Genomic DNA, 18,977 nt, shown 5'->3' with positions numbered 1-18,977 from the left:
TCTTATTCCTTCCTTTTGTTCAGTACACGTAAACTCTTATTTGTTATTCAGTGAGGATAGATTACACTGTTCTTTCTCGTGAAGAAAAAAAAAATCATTAATTCGTTGTAATAGCAGTGACGGGGATGAACTAATATTGCTCTAGAAGTCGCAAAATGAGAGAACTTTGTCTTCAAACTCGGCGAATGCCAAAAACTATACTTATAGTTTTCTATTGTTTCCTTGTGTTCATTAATTCACGTGAACTGTTGCTTGCTTTGTTATTCAGTGACGATCTGTGTTATGTGAAAAAGTACGTCCTCTATTCGCAATTACAAATGGCTAACCTGCTAACTCGTGTTGCAGCTCAGCGTTGATAAAGTGGGCAGACATGAACTCTGTAACGTGTTACTTTCCCTTCAGCTAACGTACGCTGGATTCAACCCTGTAACAGTTGGTGCATCTTTCTAATTGCATCCCATCAAGCATACTACGTTGCAACACCGCCTTTGAGCTTTTGACCCTTATCTACAAACTCCCTCCTGTCCCCTGTCCCGAAATAAAGCAGCGAAACCAACATTTTTCGTTAAAAATCCGCGCCCGATAGCAGAACGATTTTCATTGTTTACATCAGCACAATTACGTGGAACGGGAAAAAAGTGGAGCCAATTACCCATCGGTTCGTCGAGATTTAGAGGTGTGGCAGATGCCACGACCTAGATATTAGCCTCCGTGGTTGCGTCACAGCACTTGCTTTACAAGGCAAGGATGTATTTTAAAGATCGCTCCGTGAAGAACAGACGGCGAGGCGCCGGGTGGGGGCCGGCGCATCTGGAGTATATAAGCGGGCGCCGACGGGCTGTCGGCATCAGTCGCACCGCTCCACCCATCACAGCAGGTACACGCCATGGCATTCCAGGTGAGTGCCTGCCACTGCTGGCTGCCTGGCTGGCATCAGCGGCAGCCCACGTGGTTATCGCTGGGGTCTGGATCTCCTTATTTGGGCTTTGACAGGTTTAGATTGCCTATACTGGAGACCTTCTAATTCGTAGCTTTTCCTATGGCCGAAATAACGTTTCGTGAACCTTTACTGAAATTTGGCACATTGCTTCTAGGATAGAGTTCCTTTATTTATGGATAAAATTCAGAATAAGCCGAACTACTCTTGTCATTGGACATTTAAAATACAGTAAGCCTAAGGGAGCGCGATTTACGCATTTTTCCCATATTATGGGATATTTCATAAAGTCATTTCAAGAAACGTACAAACAGATCGCTTTTCAGAAATACAATGCTCCATATGCGTCCAGCAGTTAACGTAAATTTGAACTCTTAATACTTTACTGTTATCATATTATGGAACACGTTACGTAACTGTAGCAAAAATATATATGTCTATTTTTCTAGGTACAGGGTCGGAGTTGATTTGCAAATAAGCATAAATATAAATTTTAAAAAAATATTACATCACTAATCTTGTTCTTATCATTACTTAGAGATGGCAAAATAATTGTGTCCATGGAAACTTCTCGAAAACGTTCGAGCATTACTACATCGACCAGAATATCGTGCGCTCCACAGAGCTCTCGCAAAATTATTTGCTTTTGTGAGTAAGGGGCTGAATGTTTCAATGAGCAAGGATTTTCACTTCTGGGCATAGCTGCTGTTAACATACTCCAGAGAAACGGAATCCTAAAATGCCTCACGGAAATCTACTCACTCACTATTTATTTAATTGTCGGATGTAATCCTCATTATATTTATATATTCGAATTTGTATGAGTGGTGTCTGTTCTGTCGGACATGTCTGACAGAACATACACCACTCCTGATGACGCGGCTGGTGCATACACTAAAATGAAATAGGGAATGGAGAAAGAAAGGGGAAAGGATGAGTGGGAATTCGTGACGTCCAGCCGCGCAGAGCATTGTGGTATTGTAATGGCGACTTTCGGCACTGAATTACCACAACATCCTGTGTGGCTGGAAGTTTCTAATTCCCACCTATCTCTTCCCTTTATTTCTCCGTTCTCTATTCCATATAACTGATAATATTTGTTGAACGTTGATTGTAATTTCGCTAAAAAATGGATGAAAGACTGTTCTCTCAATAATTCTTTCATCTGTTTGCTCAAATAAGTATTTTCTAAATAATATCCTTAACATCTGCACAGGGTTCAGTCGGAGTATCCGAATTGCCTGGTGTAAATACGTACTTAACAAAATTAATTAATCCTCGAGAGTCTACCTGACGAGACGCTGAAACAGAAAGAAACCTGTATCGGTACTTTAACGCAGTTTAATCAGTTCAAATGGCTCTGAGCACAATGGCACTTAACATCTGAGGTCATCAGTCCCCTAGAACTTAGAACTACTTAAACCTAACTAACCTAAGGACATCACACATCCATGCTCGAGGCAGGATTCGAACCTGTGACCGTAGCGGTCGCGCGGTTCCAGACTGTAGCGCCTAGAACCGCTCGGCCACTCCGGCCGGCTTTAATCAGTTCTTAGAGGCACACTGCTGGACCGTCGATATCACATTTGAATCATTCTAAAGTCATCGTGGAGAAAATAGGACGGGACAAATATGCCTAGTAGAACATAGCGATATGGACTTTGAAACGAAAGTCTGTTTTACAAGAACTATCGAGAAAAGAGTCCATCCTTATCTCTGTTTATTTTTTTATTTTTATATTTTTTTTTTAATTTAACGTTGCTTTTTTTCTCTGGGAAGCTTTGTGTGTATGAATCCTTTCAGTAGTACCTCCTTATATCTCACTTTTTGAGCCGGTTCTTCCGGCCGAAGTGGCCGAGCAGTTCTAGGCGCTTCAGTCTGGAACCGCGCGACCGCTACGGTCGCAGGTTCGCATCCTGCCTCGGACATGGTTGTGTGTGATGTCCTTAGGTTAGTTAGGTTTAAGTAGTTCTAAGTTCTAGGAGACTGATGACCTCAGATGTTAAGTCCCATAGTGCTCAGAGCCATTTGAACCATGTTTTGAGCCGATTCTCGGATGATATGAAGGCAATAGTAATATTATGCAAAGTCAGAGAGTGGGCTGTTGATATCCTTACTTATCTTCTTATGGAAGCATACTAAAAGGATCTTCGATAAGTGAATTGTGGTTTGCGTTTGCAATATGGCAAAAATGAGACCTAAATTACGTACTGAGTGCTGTAGTCAGTTTGATGGGTTCCGGCAATATTTTTCATATCAACAGACCACTGTAATTTAAGTTTAGTGCTAGAGCTCAAGTATCAGAATTTTTGCAGCTATTTACGTAGCATACGGCAACCTGAGAACGTCAAGTAACCGTTTCTTTTTCTCCTATTTTAATTTTTGCATGCAACTTATAGTCAGAGCAGCTTTCTCTGTTCTTTCACAACGCACATGCTAGCTGTTCGGCAAAATTTCTCACACTTACTAATCTAAGGAAAAATATCATAGTTTTTTCATTAGATGTCATAGGCAAGTCGAAGAAAGATCAGCTCACGCCTTCTTAATACGAAATCGTCTTACTTTGCTTGGTAAACAACTGTCATTGTGCTTGACGTAAAGCAAACATTTTATGCAATTGTCCTCTTTAAAATTCACGAGTATCATTAGGAGAAGTAATAATGTTAACATAGCACTCTCACTGAGATGTAAATAACAAAGACACGCAGTCGCTTAAATGAATTTCCACTCTGTCCTTTCTCTCAAGTTACCTTACTGATTTACTATGTTTTTGAAGACGTGTCGCAACAAATAATAAAATTTGTTCGCTCAGCACACTCTCATTTTTTCTATTGAACTAGCATTTATCAGAAAAGAATTTTCAGTGTTACCTGAAACGTATTTCTCGGCTTCTTTTTTTACTTTGTTCAAGAAGAAGGAAGGCCAGTAATTATTAGCCTATGGACATCAGGGAATGAAGTGCACGCTGAGGCGGAGAAGGCTGGGACAATATATCAACTGTGGGTTAATTGTAGTAAACTTCCTAGCATTCACCTTGAAGAAAACCCCTGCAAACTGAAGTCGGTTTGGTGGAACACATTTGAATTCACTTGCCTGCTTACACTAGTCTCGTACTTCTACCATTGTCCCATCACGGTCACTTGCTTGGTGGGCTACGTCATGCCCTCTGCATTTCGCTAGGCTACCACAAAGAGAACCTGGACGTGTTTGTACCGAGCTACGGCATAGGCTAGTTACGGTAGGCAACTCGCATTTGGGAGAATTTTGGTTCATCTCATTACACTGGTCTACGTTTCCGGCCAATTCTTCCTAACCTACTAAACTAAAAACTAAACTCTGTCCCAACAGGCCTTGGAAGGCCGAACGGTACCGACTGGCCGTCGTGTCATCTTCAGCGCACACGCGTCACTGGATGGGGATACGTAGGGGCATGTGGTCAGCACACCGCTCTCCCGGCCGTATGCCAGTTTACGAGACCGGAGCCGTTACTTCTCAATCAAGTAGCTTCTCAGTTTGCCTCACAAGGGTTGAGAGCACGCTTGGCAGACCTGACGGTCACCCATCCAAGTGCCAGCCCAGCCCGACAGCGCTTAACTTCGGTTATCTGACGGGAACCGGTGTCAACACTGCTGCAAGGCCGTTGGCTTCTTCCTATCTAGTTTTATTATGACCCAATTATTTGAGAATCATTTATTTCTTTCCTATTTATAAAGTGACTATGTGTGTCTGCCTCCATTTGCTTTCTCCATGTAGGAACGTCAAGTAGGACAAAATATTTTCTTTAAGTTCCTGGAGATTAAAATTTTGTGCCGATTCACGACGCGCTCTCGTAAGGCACCAGGAGCGCTTTCCGGTCTAAGACAGAGTTTTAATCTACCAGGGAGTTTGGAAATAGCCCACACTCTGCTGCAGAAGTGGATATTCATTGTGTTACTTCTCTTCTTTGCTAATTCCTGTTTTGAATCATCAAACTATTTGTTTAATTGGCAGGCTAGAGCACGAAGTCATTGAGGTGACCGCCGACTATTTTTTATTGCAACGGATAGCGAAAGGGGATGCAAACAATCGTCGGCCTGAACACGTGTCCTGCGTGTCAAGTAATACGCCACCTCCCCGGCCTGGTGGTAGAACCTGGCCGCGCGGGATGAGCCGAGCGGTCTAGGGCACTGCAGTCATGGACTATGCGGCTGGTCCGGGCGGAGGTTCGAGTCCTCCCTCGGGCATGGGTTCTGTGTGTGTTTGTCCTTAGGGACTGATGACCTTAGCAGTTAAGTCCCATAAGATTTCACACATATTTGAACATTTTTGCTAGAACATGATCTTGTATTCGATGGGCAATGAAACCGCACGTGGACTTGTTTAACATGTTCACGCCGGCACTGACTATTACATTTCTCGCTGCGGGGAGGTGCGCTATTCATGCTTTCCTTCATCTGGAGGTGCCACTTTTCCTGTTTCTCGCAGCGGGATGTCGGTTCTATTCAAAAGTCCTACGCTGCTATTATAATATACTGGCCTTTTGTTTCGAAAGCGGCCAAGTCTACTCCTTTAAAACAACTACAGATCATTGTTGTTGCTGTTGTTGTTGTTGTTGTCTTCAGTCCTGAGACTGGTTTGATGCAGCTCTCCATGCTACTCTATCCTGTGCAAGCATCTTCATCTCCCAGTACTTACTGCAACCTACATCCTTCTGAATCTGCTTAGTGTATTCATGTCTTGGTCTCCCTCTACGATTTTTACCCTCCACGCTGCCCTCCAATGCTAAATTTGTGATCCCTCGATGCCTCAGAACATGTCCTACCAACCGGTCCCTTCTTCTTGTCAAGTTGTGCGACAGACTTCTCTTCTCGCGAATTCTATGCAATACCTCCTCATTAGTTATGTGATCTACCCATCTAATCTTCAGCATTCTTCTGTAGCAACACATTTTGAAAGCTTCTATTCTCTTCTTGTCCAAACTATTTATCGTCCCAGACACAGATCATATAAAATAATTTTATGCTAAATTAGTCACAAATTGTGTGGTACCTCATTTGTTCAGCTGTTCGTTGCGCCTTGCAGATAGGCAATACATTATACGTTAGAGTACTGCTGGTAGCATATTTGTTAGAGTGGAGCGTGAGCCACTGGCGGTAAACCCCGTGCGATGGGAGGATATAGACTGAGCCACCGGTGGTAGATGCCGGCGTGAACTTGTCGAGGAATCACCCGCCTTCTGACTGCGGACAGTGAACTGTGACGCTTGTGTGTGCCTGCAGGTTGTGCTCTTGTGCGCGCTGCTGGGCGCAGCCAGCGCCGGCTACCTGGGAGCGCCCGCCGTCTCCTACTCGGCGGCGCCAGCGCTGCGGGGCTACGCCGCACCAGGACTCGCAGGTGAGTCGTCGTACCCTCAAACGTCACCGTCTCCCTGCTCACACAGTGGCAGTGCTCAAAACAACACTACTTAATATTGCTTTGTTGGTAGATGACCCGCATTTTTATACTGCGAAGAGGTATGTGTGCTCGTATGCCTTAAGTCATTAATGTACAGGGGTTGGACAAAAACATGGAAACACAGCAAGAAATTCAAGATTGAACATAAATGCAAACGCCAGCCAAGTCTGCAAGTTGAGCTCTTGTATTTGCCACTAACGGCACCTGTGCAATGTCCGCAATACGGCCCAAGTCTGAGTCGTGGTTTGGACCCCGTCTTGTGTAGTTACGAGCGCATTATGTCGGAGTTACTTGTTTTGGAACATGGGCTAATTGTTGGTGCTCGTATGGTGGGTTCTTCAGTAATCAAGGTAGTGATTAAAGAAACTCTGTACCGAAGATCTACACCGCACACAGCCGGCCGCTGTGGCCAAGCGGTTCTAGGCGCTCCAGTGCGGAATCTTGCTGCTACTAAGGTCGCAGGTTCGAATCCTGCCTCGAGCAGGGATGTGTGTGATGTCAAATGGTTCAAATGGCTCTGAGCACTATGGGACTTAAATGCTGAGGTCATCAGTCCCCTAGAATTACTTAAACTTAACTAACCTAAGGACAACACACACATCCATATCCGTGGCAGCATTCGAACCTGCGATCGTAGCGGTCGCACGGCTCCAGACTGTAGCGCCTAGAACCGCCCGGCTGTGTGATGTCCTTAGGTTAGTTAGGTTTAGGTAGTTCTAAGTCTAGGGAACTGACGACCTCAGAAAATAAGTCACATATTGCTTAGAGCCATTTGAAACATTTTACACTGCGCACAGGAAAAGTGGAAAACCTTCATCCGCCAAGTCACAAGGCGGAGGAAAGTGTGCTGAGTGATCGTGACAGTCATTGAAGAGGACAGTGAAAAATAGTAAGTGGATGACATCTGCAGAAGACACTGCAGAATGGAATGCCGAATTTGCGAACTCCGTGACCACCACAGCACAAAGCAGAGAATTGCAGGTCGGGCTGAAATTACAAAACCACTCGTAAGTGATGCAAATGGCCGTAATAGGAAAACGTGGTGCAGAAGCCATAAACCTGGACAACGGACCAACAGTAGACAGTTCGTGAGTGACATTTCTGAATTTTAAACAAATATTGCAGGTAGGAACAATGAGCGCTGATGAGATGAATTATTCTCTGAAATGGATGAAAGTGATACAGCTGTAGCCTTTACGTGATGTCTGCAAATATATCGTGCACTCGTCCGATTTTAGTGAATTAGTTCCTTCACGCACTATTGTGCATACATGGTGGCCTTTTGTAAATCTGTGGCTAGGTAAGCTGAAAAATTTATTTACAAATCAGTATTCAAACCTGGCTACCTCGACACCGGAATCCCTTTTACTAAGCAGCCATGAAACCTAATAGTGGGATCCTTAGTAACAGCGAACTTACCCTCAAGTGTAAGATACATAGTTTTTTGTGCGGCTGTGTTTCACTTGTTGCCCACACGCTAGTCCATCTCCGAAAGTTCGCGGTACTCTCTGACCTCTATCTTTGCTCTGGAGTCAACAGATTCCGCATCACCATAGGCAACGAATCTGTCTACTCTATGCGATCCATTCATTATGCAATCCAACCACTAAATCCAACCATAGACGTATGGTTAGGCCTTTGAATACAGGCGGTGTAGTGCGTGGTGTTTGTCGTGAGGCGCTCAACAACGAGGTTATCAGCGCCCACGCGAAAATTGGTCGAAGCGAATGCCGTTAAAAGTAGGCAATGCGATAAAAGAAAGAAGAAGTAATCTGATATAAAATTGCACTCACTCTCTCCCAGTCTCATCCACGATCACCCGCACAGTCACACTAGCTCATATCCTGTCAGATAGCATTAAAATGGTCTTATGTTGGAAAACTGTCAGTTGAAACACAAATAAGACAAGAGGAAAAGTACAACAGATTCACAGGGATATGTGACTGCCTGATCACTTACAAAATTTACAGATGAACTAGCCACCCTAACAGATGAACTAGCCACCCTAATAACATATTGAAAACGAGACCCTAAAATTTTAGGGAACAAGTCAGACACTTTACAGAAACTTAAAATGGGTACGATATTCGTGTCATTGTCAATAAAATAGTGGATAAATCGGAGGCAGATGAGCTGCTGTCCTCTTATCTGAATACATAACACTGTGTACTAGAACGTGACGTGCAGTGATCTGTATGCCACAAGCACCACACATTGGCGAATACTCTCACTGGAGCAAGAAGCTGTGCATGAGAGGCCTGTGTCTTATGTGAGGACATGTGAGAAGGACCTCGTCCCGTCTGCGTGGGTGGAAAGAGGTACACCATGGCCGAGCTGCAGACTTCACTGGACGCAGTATATTTTCTCTCACTTCCACCCACTCTTCTGCCTATCGATGCATGACTCTGCACCTCAAAATCGAGCTGATACCATGCAAGGGAATGGCACTCTAAACGAACTCGGATCTGCGAGAGGCCCTCTTGGCTGCTATATCAGACGATTCGTTCTTCTTAATACCCACATGTCCTGACACACAGTAAAAAGACACCTCCTTACCCATCCTTTGTAATTAGAGATATAAGAAAATTGTACTAGGAGTCGCAAAGCGTCAAAATTGTAACTTAGAACTATGTAATTTCCTTTGTTTTCTCTCTCTCTCTCTCTCTCTCTCTCTCTCTCTCTCTCTCTTTCTCTTTCAAACTTTGTTGATTTCTCAGTGTCTTTTTACCAATATCACTTTAGAAGTCCGCCCCAAAAGTTATTTATAACTTCAGTGTCATATAACTCGACTTTTAGTTAACTTATAGAGGTGTAAACTGTCCCCACACTGAACGATCTGAGGACTGCGATACGCCTTCTATATTCAGAATGAGGAAACATCCTCCAGGCTGTGGCTAAGCCCTGTCTCCGCAATATCCGTACTTTCAGGAGTGCTTTTTCTGCAAGGTTCGCAGAAGAGCTTCTGTAAAGTTTGGAAGGTAGGAGACGAGGTACTGGCAGAAGTAAAGCTGTGAGGACGGGGCGTGAATCGTGCTTGGGTAGCTCTCATGGTAGAGCACTTGCCCACGAAAGGCAAAGGTCCCGAGTTCGAGTCTCGGTCCGGCACACAGTTTTAATCTGCCAGGAAGTTTCATGCCTTCTGTATTACTTTATCTGCTGGGTACAAGTGTGAAAGGCACTTCGGTATGCAGGTCCACATATTGACCCCTGAGGACAGCTTTTAGTTATTTTCTATACAGCACGCCATTTGACAGTTAGATAAAGGAAGAGTGATTTCGGGACCCAGAGATCTTTGAGATGCGCGAACGTCGCAGGCCAGCACAGATTACCGCAGACGCGAGCAGTACCTTTGCTAACTGACCTCTGGTGCACGCAGGCCTGCCCGGGTACGCGGGCGCCCTGACACCGGCCGCGGCCGCAGCGCTGTCGCCCGCCGCCAGAGCCGCCGCAGCCGCCGCCGCAGCCAGACTGGCCGCCGCCGGCCTCCCTGCCGCAGCCGCAGCCGGTCTGCCCGCCGCCGCCTACGCCCCCGGCTACGCGGGAGCCCTGGCGCCCGCCGCGGCCGCTGCGCTGTCTCCCGCCGCCAGAGCCGCCGCCGCTGCTGCCGCCGCCAGACTGGCCGCCGCCGGCCTCCCGGCCGCCGCCGCCGGCTTGCCCGCCGCCGCCGCCTACGCCCCCGGTTATGCCGGCCTGGCCGCCGCCCGCTACGCCGGCCTGGGCCGCCTGGGTCTGCCCGCTTCCGAAGCCGTCGACGCCTACTACGACCCCAACCCGCAGTACAGCTTCAGCTACAGCGTCAGCGACGCCCTGACCGGCGACGCCAAGCAGCAGCAGGAGAGCCGCAGCGGCGACGTGGTGGAGGGCAGCTACAGCCTGGTCGAGCCCGACGGCAGCGTCCGCACCGTGCAGTACACTGCCGCCCCCGGCGCCGGATTCAACGCCGTCGTCACTAAGGACGGAGTCCCCACCGGCCCTGCACCTCTCGGAGCTGCAGTCGCTCCCAATGCCGTAGCCGCCCTCGCAGGCAAGTGTTAAGTTAAAATGCTCCAACTTTCTTCGGCGTAATGAGTATTGCCACGATGTTTCGACTGACAACCGTTCGACCATCTTCAGGGGAATGTTCTGCGCTGTAGACTGCTATTGCAATTATCTACACTGAAAATTGGCGCGGAGACACAGGCACATACGTTTCAATATGCAAAAGAGGACGCTCATTTAGCGGATGCGTAAGCGTCTCTGGGCCAATTTTTAGTATGAAGTTAGAGACATGCACCAGCAATCTCCATTGTAAAAAACAATTCATCTGAAGATGCCTGAATGGCTGCCAGCCAAAATAACGTGGCAAGGTGTCGACATCATCCGGCTGAAATCCGGAAACTCTATGGAATACGTGATACATTTGTTCCGTCATTTCAAAAACGTGAACCCGTTGTTTACATAATTTCCAGTTTGCTTGACAATCCTTAGAGTCCTAGAAAAATGGAGTACACCATTGGTAAAAGGTTTAAACAAGTGTCTGACCCAATCTTTACCTGTTAGCTACTGACTGCTTTCGAAAGTAACTAGTAATCTTCATATTCAATCAGTTGAATGCCCCGATACTTGTACTCATGTCCTGTTATAGTTGAGGGTGCGCAGTATGATATGTCATGCTACTTACTGAATCTAAAGATTACCAGTAATGGAGAAAACCTTTCAGCAGAGAACAAACACAAGTGGGTTCGTCCGGCAAGGCAATAAAAAGGCTTCTCACTGTTTCTGCTATTGGCACTAAGGCATAAGCTCTCCAAATAATAAAGTAAATTATATTTACATGGTGAAACTTTTGAAAAGTAATATGGCAGCTTCATATTTTTAGACAAGCACATTCTCCACACAAATTGCCGAACTGGACGTACTTCAAATGAATGGTATGAGACCACTGGCGACGTAATCCATGTTTTCAATTGTTTGAAATACTTGTTCGACTTTGCAAAATGGAGATTTAAGAAAATAGTCGACAGAGCAGTGCTTCAAAATTTTAATCTTAAGCAATGTAATTTCTTTTAACATCTCTCTCTCTCTCTCTCTCTCTCTCTCTCTCTCTCTCTCTCTCTCTCTCTCTCTGTTTCTCTGTATCTTTTACTCTCTATCACGTAATACATTTCCCAAGGTTTTCTCCATAAAATTCTGTCAATACCGTTGATACGGGTCAGAAATTAACCATTCTCATATTCTTCTCCATGTTCCTCACTAATTCCTCCTACGATCATAAATTCCACCATTTTTATGTTATGCCAAATTCTTCCACATAATTTTCAGGAACATAACACAGCATTGTGCCTATGGTGATCTAGCTGGTATGCACTAGACTCCACATCTGGAGGCCCCAGGTTCAATACCAGGTACGGGTGGAGAGGTTTCTTCCTTTCATTGCTTCCGCGGCGTCCCCGGGTCCACTCTTCTTGCTGTCAATTGAGCAATGGGGGTCTTTCCTAGGGGTAAAAGGCGACTGGGGCAAAGGTCCTGCCCACTATCCTCTCTCCTCACGCTGCTGCGAGGAAGGATGTATCCTATCTGCAGCGCGGCAATAGCCCTGTCAAGGGTTTGTTCCACAGATTTTCTACTTTTGATATAGCGTCACATTGAAATGTTGTAACTTACTTCTTACCGGATTTCCTATGATTCCGATTCACTTACATACAATACTGTGTTCCTGAGGTACTCTTTTACAAATGCCTTCCTCTGTTCAATGTACTGTACGCCAATACAGCTGCTTCTTCATGTTTTTTCCCTAGTACATTAATATATTTCTGATGTTTCTTTTCTCATGAGCATCTTGTGTAATAATTATTACACTTTTTCTCTTACTATACCTTCTTTAACTGTAATAGTGTGCTATTTTCTTTGCAACTAAACTCCCTCAGTTTCACAACTGCTTTGTTTATCTTTAAACCTTATTACCTGCTAAAAAACATCTCTTTCACTTCATGATTGTTTTCGGATGTATGAGAACGTTGTCGTTCCTGTTCGTTACACACATACCTTTATCCTGTATGAGAGCAACGTCCTTTCATTACCTAATCAATGGGAACTTTTATTTCTTTATTTCACAATTTTTATATTCCAACTTGGACATCGTGTTAATCAATCAGTACTGTATTACTTTCCTCAATTTCTCAGTATTTCTAGCATATTGTATGCCATCATACTTTACGTTGCCAAGGCTACCTCTGTGGCCACAAGTTTATGCATCTTTATTTCCCTTCACTCTTCCTTCTGCTAGTAAATCTTCAAATTCATTTGAACAATTACCTTGAGTAGATAGCGGATCGAATGCTGAGGGCTATACCTCAGACCTCCTAGTAAACGATGCACCGAAATTTTTCGGAATAAATTAAGGGAGTGTTACAATTCACACAAGTGATCTAGCGTATAACTTCGGAAGCTCTAAGAGGCCATTCACAGACAACATGTTGCAACGCCAGAAGTGTGTACGGAAAAGCAGCAAGACCTGCGAAAATTCGATTATTGGTATACGTGCTGGCTGTTGACTCAAACGTAATTTAATGTAAGATATCGAGCTTAAATAGGAGTAGAGATCCACCGCTGTTCGTTTAAGCTATGCTGTAAATCACTGTAAACAGTAGCTGCCGTGAGAATCCTCTGGTGTAAATATCCAGAGGGACCTAAAATGGAATGGCTACGTAAAACTAATTACAGCATAAGCAGATGCCGAGCTAAACTTAATTGGAAAATACTTTGAGAAATGTGGTTCATCCATGTGAGAAGTGGCTTACAAAACACCTTTAAGACGGAGTCTTGAATACTGTTCACCAGTCTGCGAACCTTAACAGATTTGATTAATAGAAGAGAAAGAGAAGGTCCATCAAGGAGCTGCACGTTTCGTTACGGGATCTTTTAATAAGTGCAAGAATATTACGGAGATGCTCAGCAACTTCCAGCGGCAGTCGAAATAAGGGAGGTGCTATATGTCACCGACAGGGAGACTGTACATTGAAAGAAGAATTTTACAACATATTGCTTCTTCCCACGTAAGTCTCGCGAAATGACCTCGACAAGAAAATCAGAAAAAATTAGAGGTCATACAGAGGCTTATCGACCGACTCTAAGCACCATTCGCGAAAGGAACACTGAAGGGTGAAATGATAATGCTACCATAGGTATCCTCCACCACACACCGTAAGGTGTATATGTAGATGCGCTTTGTCGCTGTTTTAGAAGTTGTACACGAGGTAGTAGGCAAACATGTGTGCGGTCAGAACTTCTGCTCACCCCTGGCGAAAGCACGGGCGGATAGGTGTGGCGCTGCACCCCGCCCTCCGAAGCCAGCATGTGGTCTTCCTCGTCAGCTCTGCAAATGCCAAGGCCGCCTGCTGTATAGCGTGCAGCATGCTCCGAACGCTTTGCCCCTCTCGGTGGGCGCTTAGGGCGGTAGCAAGGAGGCATCTGGCGAAACGTACCGCCCTGCCCCTGTTACTCACAACGCCACATCGCCCAGTGGCAATTATAAATCCAGATGCGTGCTTTCCGAGCGCCGCTATAATTACCACTGGCAACGAGAACCAGTCATTTGGGGTCAGCTGCTACAGAAAGGTTACTCAAACTGTTTATCTTCGTTACGGAAATCAGCTGCGTGGAGCAGTTCATGGTTGCTGGGATAATACGTACATAGGAAAGCTCAACATACATCATCTTAATTGAAGCATGTTTTCCCGTGGAAAATTATTGTGAGCAATTTGCGATAAAAGTGTGGGTGTGTACTAGGTACGCTCATCTAACGAATGATAGTGTGTAACTGCATTACCTGATCTTGTAGGAAGATATTTAATCATCAATATTGATACATTATTTACGTCTTAGCTTTAAATTAAAAATAAAACAGTCATTCTTCCATATGAGCGTAAAATTGTATCGTTGTCATTGTCATCGAAATTAGTATTACGTTAGTGATGGGAACTGATTCACACTCGAACTAGCGTAATTTTCGACGAGGGTCTCATTTGATATTCTTCGAAAGCTGTAACAGTCGAACCCGTTAGTTACATGAAACCTCCGACCAAATATACAGGTTTACGAAGAGGGCTTATGATAAATAGATATTATTGGTTAATCTGTGTAGATGACGACTTGAGATAGTTTTATGTGTGGTCGTAGCCATCCACTCACGGTTCCCAATTTCTACATAAAAGAGATTTCTATACACGGTTGATATTACATTTCAGGACGTCGGAGCAAACGCAGATACGACTAATTCGAACGAGCCTATGCACCAACAAAAAGAAACTTACTGAATTCATAGAACAGTGACAGTCCTAATGTAACGACAATGGTAGCTTTTTACGTGAGGTTTAAGATTTTAGTTCATACCTAGACAAAACACTGGTATATTAAACTGACGGACAACTACCCTTACAAACTTTTCCAGGAAGGTGATTTGAGGCAAGTGCAAGCTTCGCAAAGAACAGAATATCATCCGGCATACACGAGAAATCGTTTTGGATACAAGGTTTTCAGAATCAGTTACCTGAATTAATTACTGTGTTACGTGTTCAGTGCTTTTCTGTAGCACTCTAGAGACAGATCACACGAATTTGCGATCGTCTTAACCTCATTAGGAGATCATATGGAAATACCACGTCTTCCTACAACCATAGGATGAACTCACCTTAACTGCTTCTATGTCACCGAACGAGATAACGCAGTGGTGAGAGGTTGCACATGCGAGGTGTGTTCAAAAAGAAACCGAACTTATGAAATAGCGCGCCCACCAGCAGAGCGATCGCTCTGCGGCTACTGAGTGCAACTAGCGGCAGGTTTAGACAACAAACTACCATTTGCCTCTGACAATCAGCAAGTGAACAACAGCCGCTGAAGTGAGCATGTGTGTATCCTGCTCGTGGGATTAGTGCAATAAAGGAGCTTGAAAAACAACGTGTGTGCGTGAAATTCTGCTATAAACCTGACATAGCTTTCACACAGACATTTCAAATGCTTAGCCAAGCATTCGGGGAGGACTATATGAGTCGCACGCAGTGATATGAATGGCTTAAACGTTTTCAGCAAGGCAGAATGTCGGTCTGTGACGATTGCAAGTGTGGACATCTTTCCACATCAACAGATGACGTCCTTGTGGGCCGTGCGGGATTAGCCGAGCGGTCTTAGGCGCTGCAGTCTTGGACTTTGCGGCTGGTACCGGCGGAGGTTCGAGTCCTCCCTCGGACATGGGTGTGTGTGTTTGTCCTTAGGATAATGTAGGTTAACTAGTGTGTAAGCTTAGGGACTGATGACCTTAGCAGTTAAGTCCCATAAGATTTCACACACATTTGAACATTTTTTGTCCTTGTGGATAGCGTTCGTTCTGTGATTAGCGGAAATCGTCGTTTAACTGTTCGGGAAGTTGCCGAGTAGGTTGGAATGGGCATTGGATTATGTCATCAAATTTTGAGTGAAAAACTTGAGATGCGTCGTACCAGTGCCAAATTCGTACTGCGTTAGTTGGTTGAAGATCAGAAACAGACCCGTGTTGAAATGTGCAAGGGACTTCTTGCCGCTGTTAATGACAATGAAAACCTTTGATACCAGGTGATGAGACGTGGGGTACGGATAATGAAGATGCAGTCGTCGCAGCGGGTGGGCAGAGGGTCGCCTCGCCCAAAGAAAGTACACATGTGTCGGTCAAAGATCAAGGTGATGTCGATTGTATTTTTTCAGTACAAAGCGGTTATCCATCACGAATTTGTGCCACGAGGTCTGATGATAAACAAGGAAGTCTACAAGCGAATCTTAGTGCGCATAAGGGATGCTGTGCGCTGGAGAGGCCTGAATCGTGCGAAAACTTGAGTTGGATGTAGCATCATGACAATGCGCCAGTTCACGCGTCGCTCCTTGTCTGCAGCTATCTAGCAAAACACCACATTCCCGTGGTGCACCGTCTACCGTATCCTCCGGACCACCAGCAGTAGACTTTCTCCTGTTTCCCAGACTGGAAAAGACTTTGAAAGGACGTCGTCTCCAAACCTTAGAAGAGATACAGGACAAGGCGTATTGAGGAGGGAGGCATTTTAAAATCCAGTCCAGCTATTAAGATTTAGATTTCCCGTCATTTTCCTGAGTCAGTTAACGCAAATGCTTGGACTGTTCCTTTAAGAAAGAGGCAGCAAATTTCTTTCCCACTATTTTCTAAATCGCCTCTAATGTTGTTGTGGTCTTCAGTCCTGAAACTGGTTTGATGCAGCTCTCCATGCTACTCTATCCTGTGCAAGCTTCTTCATCTCCCAGTACCTACTGCAACCTACATCCTTCTGAATTTGCTTGGTATATTCATCTCTTGGTCTCCCTCTACGATTTTTACCCTCCACGTTGCCCTCCAATACTAAATTGGTGATCCCTTGATGCCTCAGAACATGTCCACCAACCGATCCCTTCTTCTGGTCAAGTTGTGCCACAAACTTCTCTTCTCCCCAATCCTATTCAATACTTCCTCATTAGTTATGCGATCTACCCATCTAATCTTCAGCATTCTTCTGTAGCACCACATTTCGAAAGCTTCTATTCTCTTCTTGTCCAAACTATTTCTCGTCCATGATTCACTTCCATACATGGCTACACTCCATACAAATACTTTCAGAAATGACTTCCTGGCACTTAAATCTATACTCGATGTTAACATACTTCTCTTCTTCAGAAACGCTTTCCTTGGCACTGCCAGTCTACATTTTATATCCTCTCTACTTCGACCATCATCAGTTATTTTGCTCCCCAAATAGCAAAACTCCTTTACTACTTTAAGTGTCTCATTTCCTATTCTAATTTCCTCAGCATCACCCGACTTAATTCGAAAACATTCCATTATCCTCGTTTTGCTTTTGTTGATGTTCATCTTATATACTCCTCTCAAGACACTGTCCATTCCATTCAACTGCTCTTCCAAGTCCTTTGCTGTCTCTGACAGAATTACGATGTCACCGGCGAATCTCAAACTTTTTACTTCTTCTCCATGGACTTTAATACCTACTCCGAATTTTTCTTTTGTTTCCTTTACTGCTTGCTCAATATACAGATTGAATAACATCGGGGATAGACTACAGCCCTGTCTCACTCCCTTCCCAAACACTGCTTCCCTTTCATGTCCCTCGACTCTTATAACTGCCATCTGGTTTCTGTACAAATTGTAAATAGCCTTTCGCTCCCTGTATTTTACCCCTGTCACGTTCAGAATTTGAAAGAGAGTATTCCAGTCAACATTGTCAAAAGCTTTCTCTAAGTTTACAAACGGTAGAAACGTAGGTTTGCCCTTCCTTAATCTAGCTTCTAAGATAAGTCGTAGGGTCAGTATTGCCTCACGTGTTCCAACATTTCTACGGAATCCAAACTGATCTTCCCCGAAGTCGGCTTCTACTAGTTTTTCCATTCGTCTGTAAAGAACTCGCGTTAGTATTTTGCAGCTGTGACTTATTAAACTGATAGTTCGGTAATTTTCACATCTGTCAACACCTGCTTTCTTTGGGATTGGAGTTATTATATTCTTCTGGAAGTCTGAGGGTATTTCGCCTGTCTCATACATCTTGCTCACCTCTAATGAGCTTGTCCTTAAGGGAATGTTGAACTGTACTCACCATTCCTACCACTGTGCCACCACCTGCCTTCGCACTGATCGGACCAGGCTTGTGGATGCAGCTGCTTCCAGCACACAGTCGGCGTCCCCTCAGCACACACACACACACACACACACACACACACTACGACTGCCTCTACAGCCGGCGTCTGTTCCGCTTTGCAGGACGCGTGGTGCCGGGCGCTCTGGCGCGCTACGCCCCCGGCGTCGTGGCACCCGGAGCTCTGGCCCCCGCCGTCGCCGCCGGCCTCGCCGCCCCCGGCTACGTCGCCCCCGGCTACGTCGCCCCCGGCGTCGCCGCCCCCGCGCCAGTGTACGGCGCGCCTCTCAAGACGGCGCACTCCTCGCTGCTGACGCCGCACTCCAAGGTCCACTACTGAACATTTCGCCGACACCGTCTCGCCTCTGGACTGCACCGCACACCTTGTAAATAACTTATATTAACTGCTATGTACAAGCGTTATCTGCTAGACAAGGGCACATCGAAATAAAGACGTCTTATTTCGGTTACCCGCTACGCTATTATTCTAGTTATGAGATTGTCTGAAACCACCTTCCTACATTTTCATTCACATCCCATGCTTGTCAAAATGCAGTTTCTGCATTAACTACTTTATACTGTATACACCGACTGTACAATAAGTTTCGAGAGTGACCTGGCGTACAAGTGACGTCAGTGCATTAACAACGGTGGCAGCTTGAACTAACAACCGTAAGCAACCGACGTGCATTCAACTAGTCAGTTGTGAACAGACAGTGGTAAGTAGTGGATGTGTGACTTTAGTGTGTCGACGTTTTTTGCGGTGCAGATTGGAATGGGGCAACGAACTGAACGTCACTAAATAAAGTCCAGAATGTTTTGACGGAGAGAAAAGTATGTACAAACAAAAATCGACGCGTGGATGTTTGTCGTGACATGATTAAAATGTAATAGGTGGACATTTATTCTCTGGAATAAATCATAGTACATGATGAGAATCAGTGCTACCA

The 18,977-nt window shown here is 45.0% G+C and overlaps 1 protein-coding gene across 1 annotated transcript; it reads left to right on the top strand.

The window, feature by feature from the left end:
• The first annotated feature begins 849 nt into the window (after positions 1-849).
• LOC126301432 (cuticle protein 18.6-like) lies at positions 850-18,497 on the top strand. Its single transcript, XM_049991706.1, has 4 exons — positions 850-898; positions 6,196-6,310; positions 9,747-10,394; positions 18,153-18,497. Exons 1-4 carry the CDS (start codon positions 887-889, stop codon positions 18,365-18,367), a joined length of 990 nt encoding a protein of 329 aa, XP_049847663.1. The 5' UTR covers positions 850-886; the 3' UTR covers positions 18,368-18,497.
• The last annotated feature ends 480 nt before the right edge of the window (positions 18,498-18,977 follow it).

This window comes from Schistocerca gregaria, chromosome 1, assembly GCF_023897955.1.
Source record: "Schistocerca gregaria isolate iqSchGreg1 chromosome 1, iqSchGreg1.2, whole genome shotgun sequence".
NCBI lineage: Eukaryota > Metazoa > Arthropoda > Insecta > Orthoptera > Acrididae > Schistocerca > Schistocerca gregaria.
This window is presented reverse-complemented; position numbering and strand designations above follow the sequence as displayed.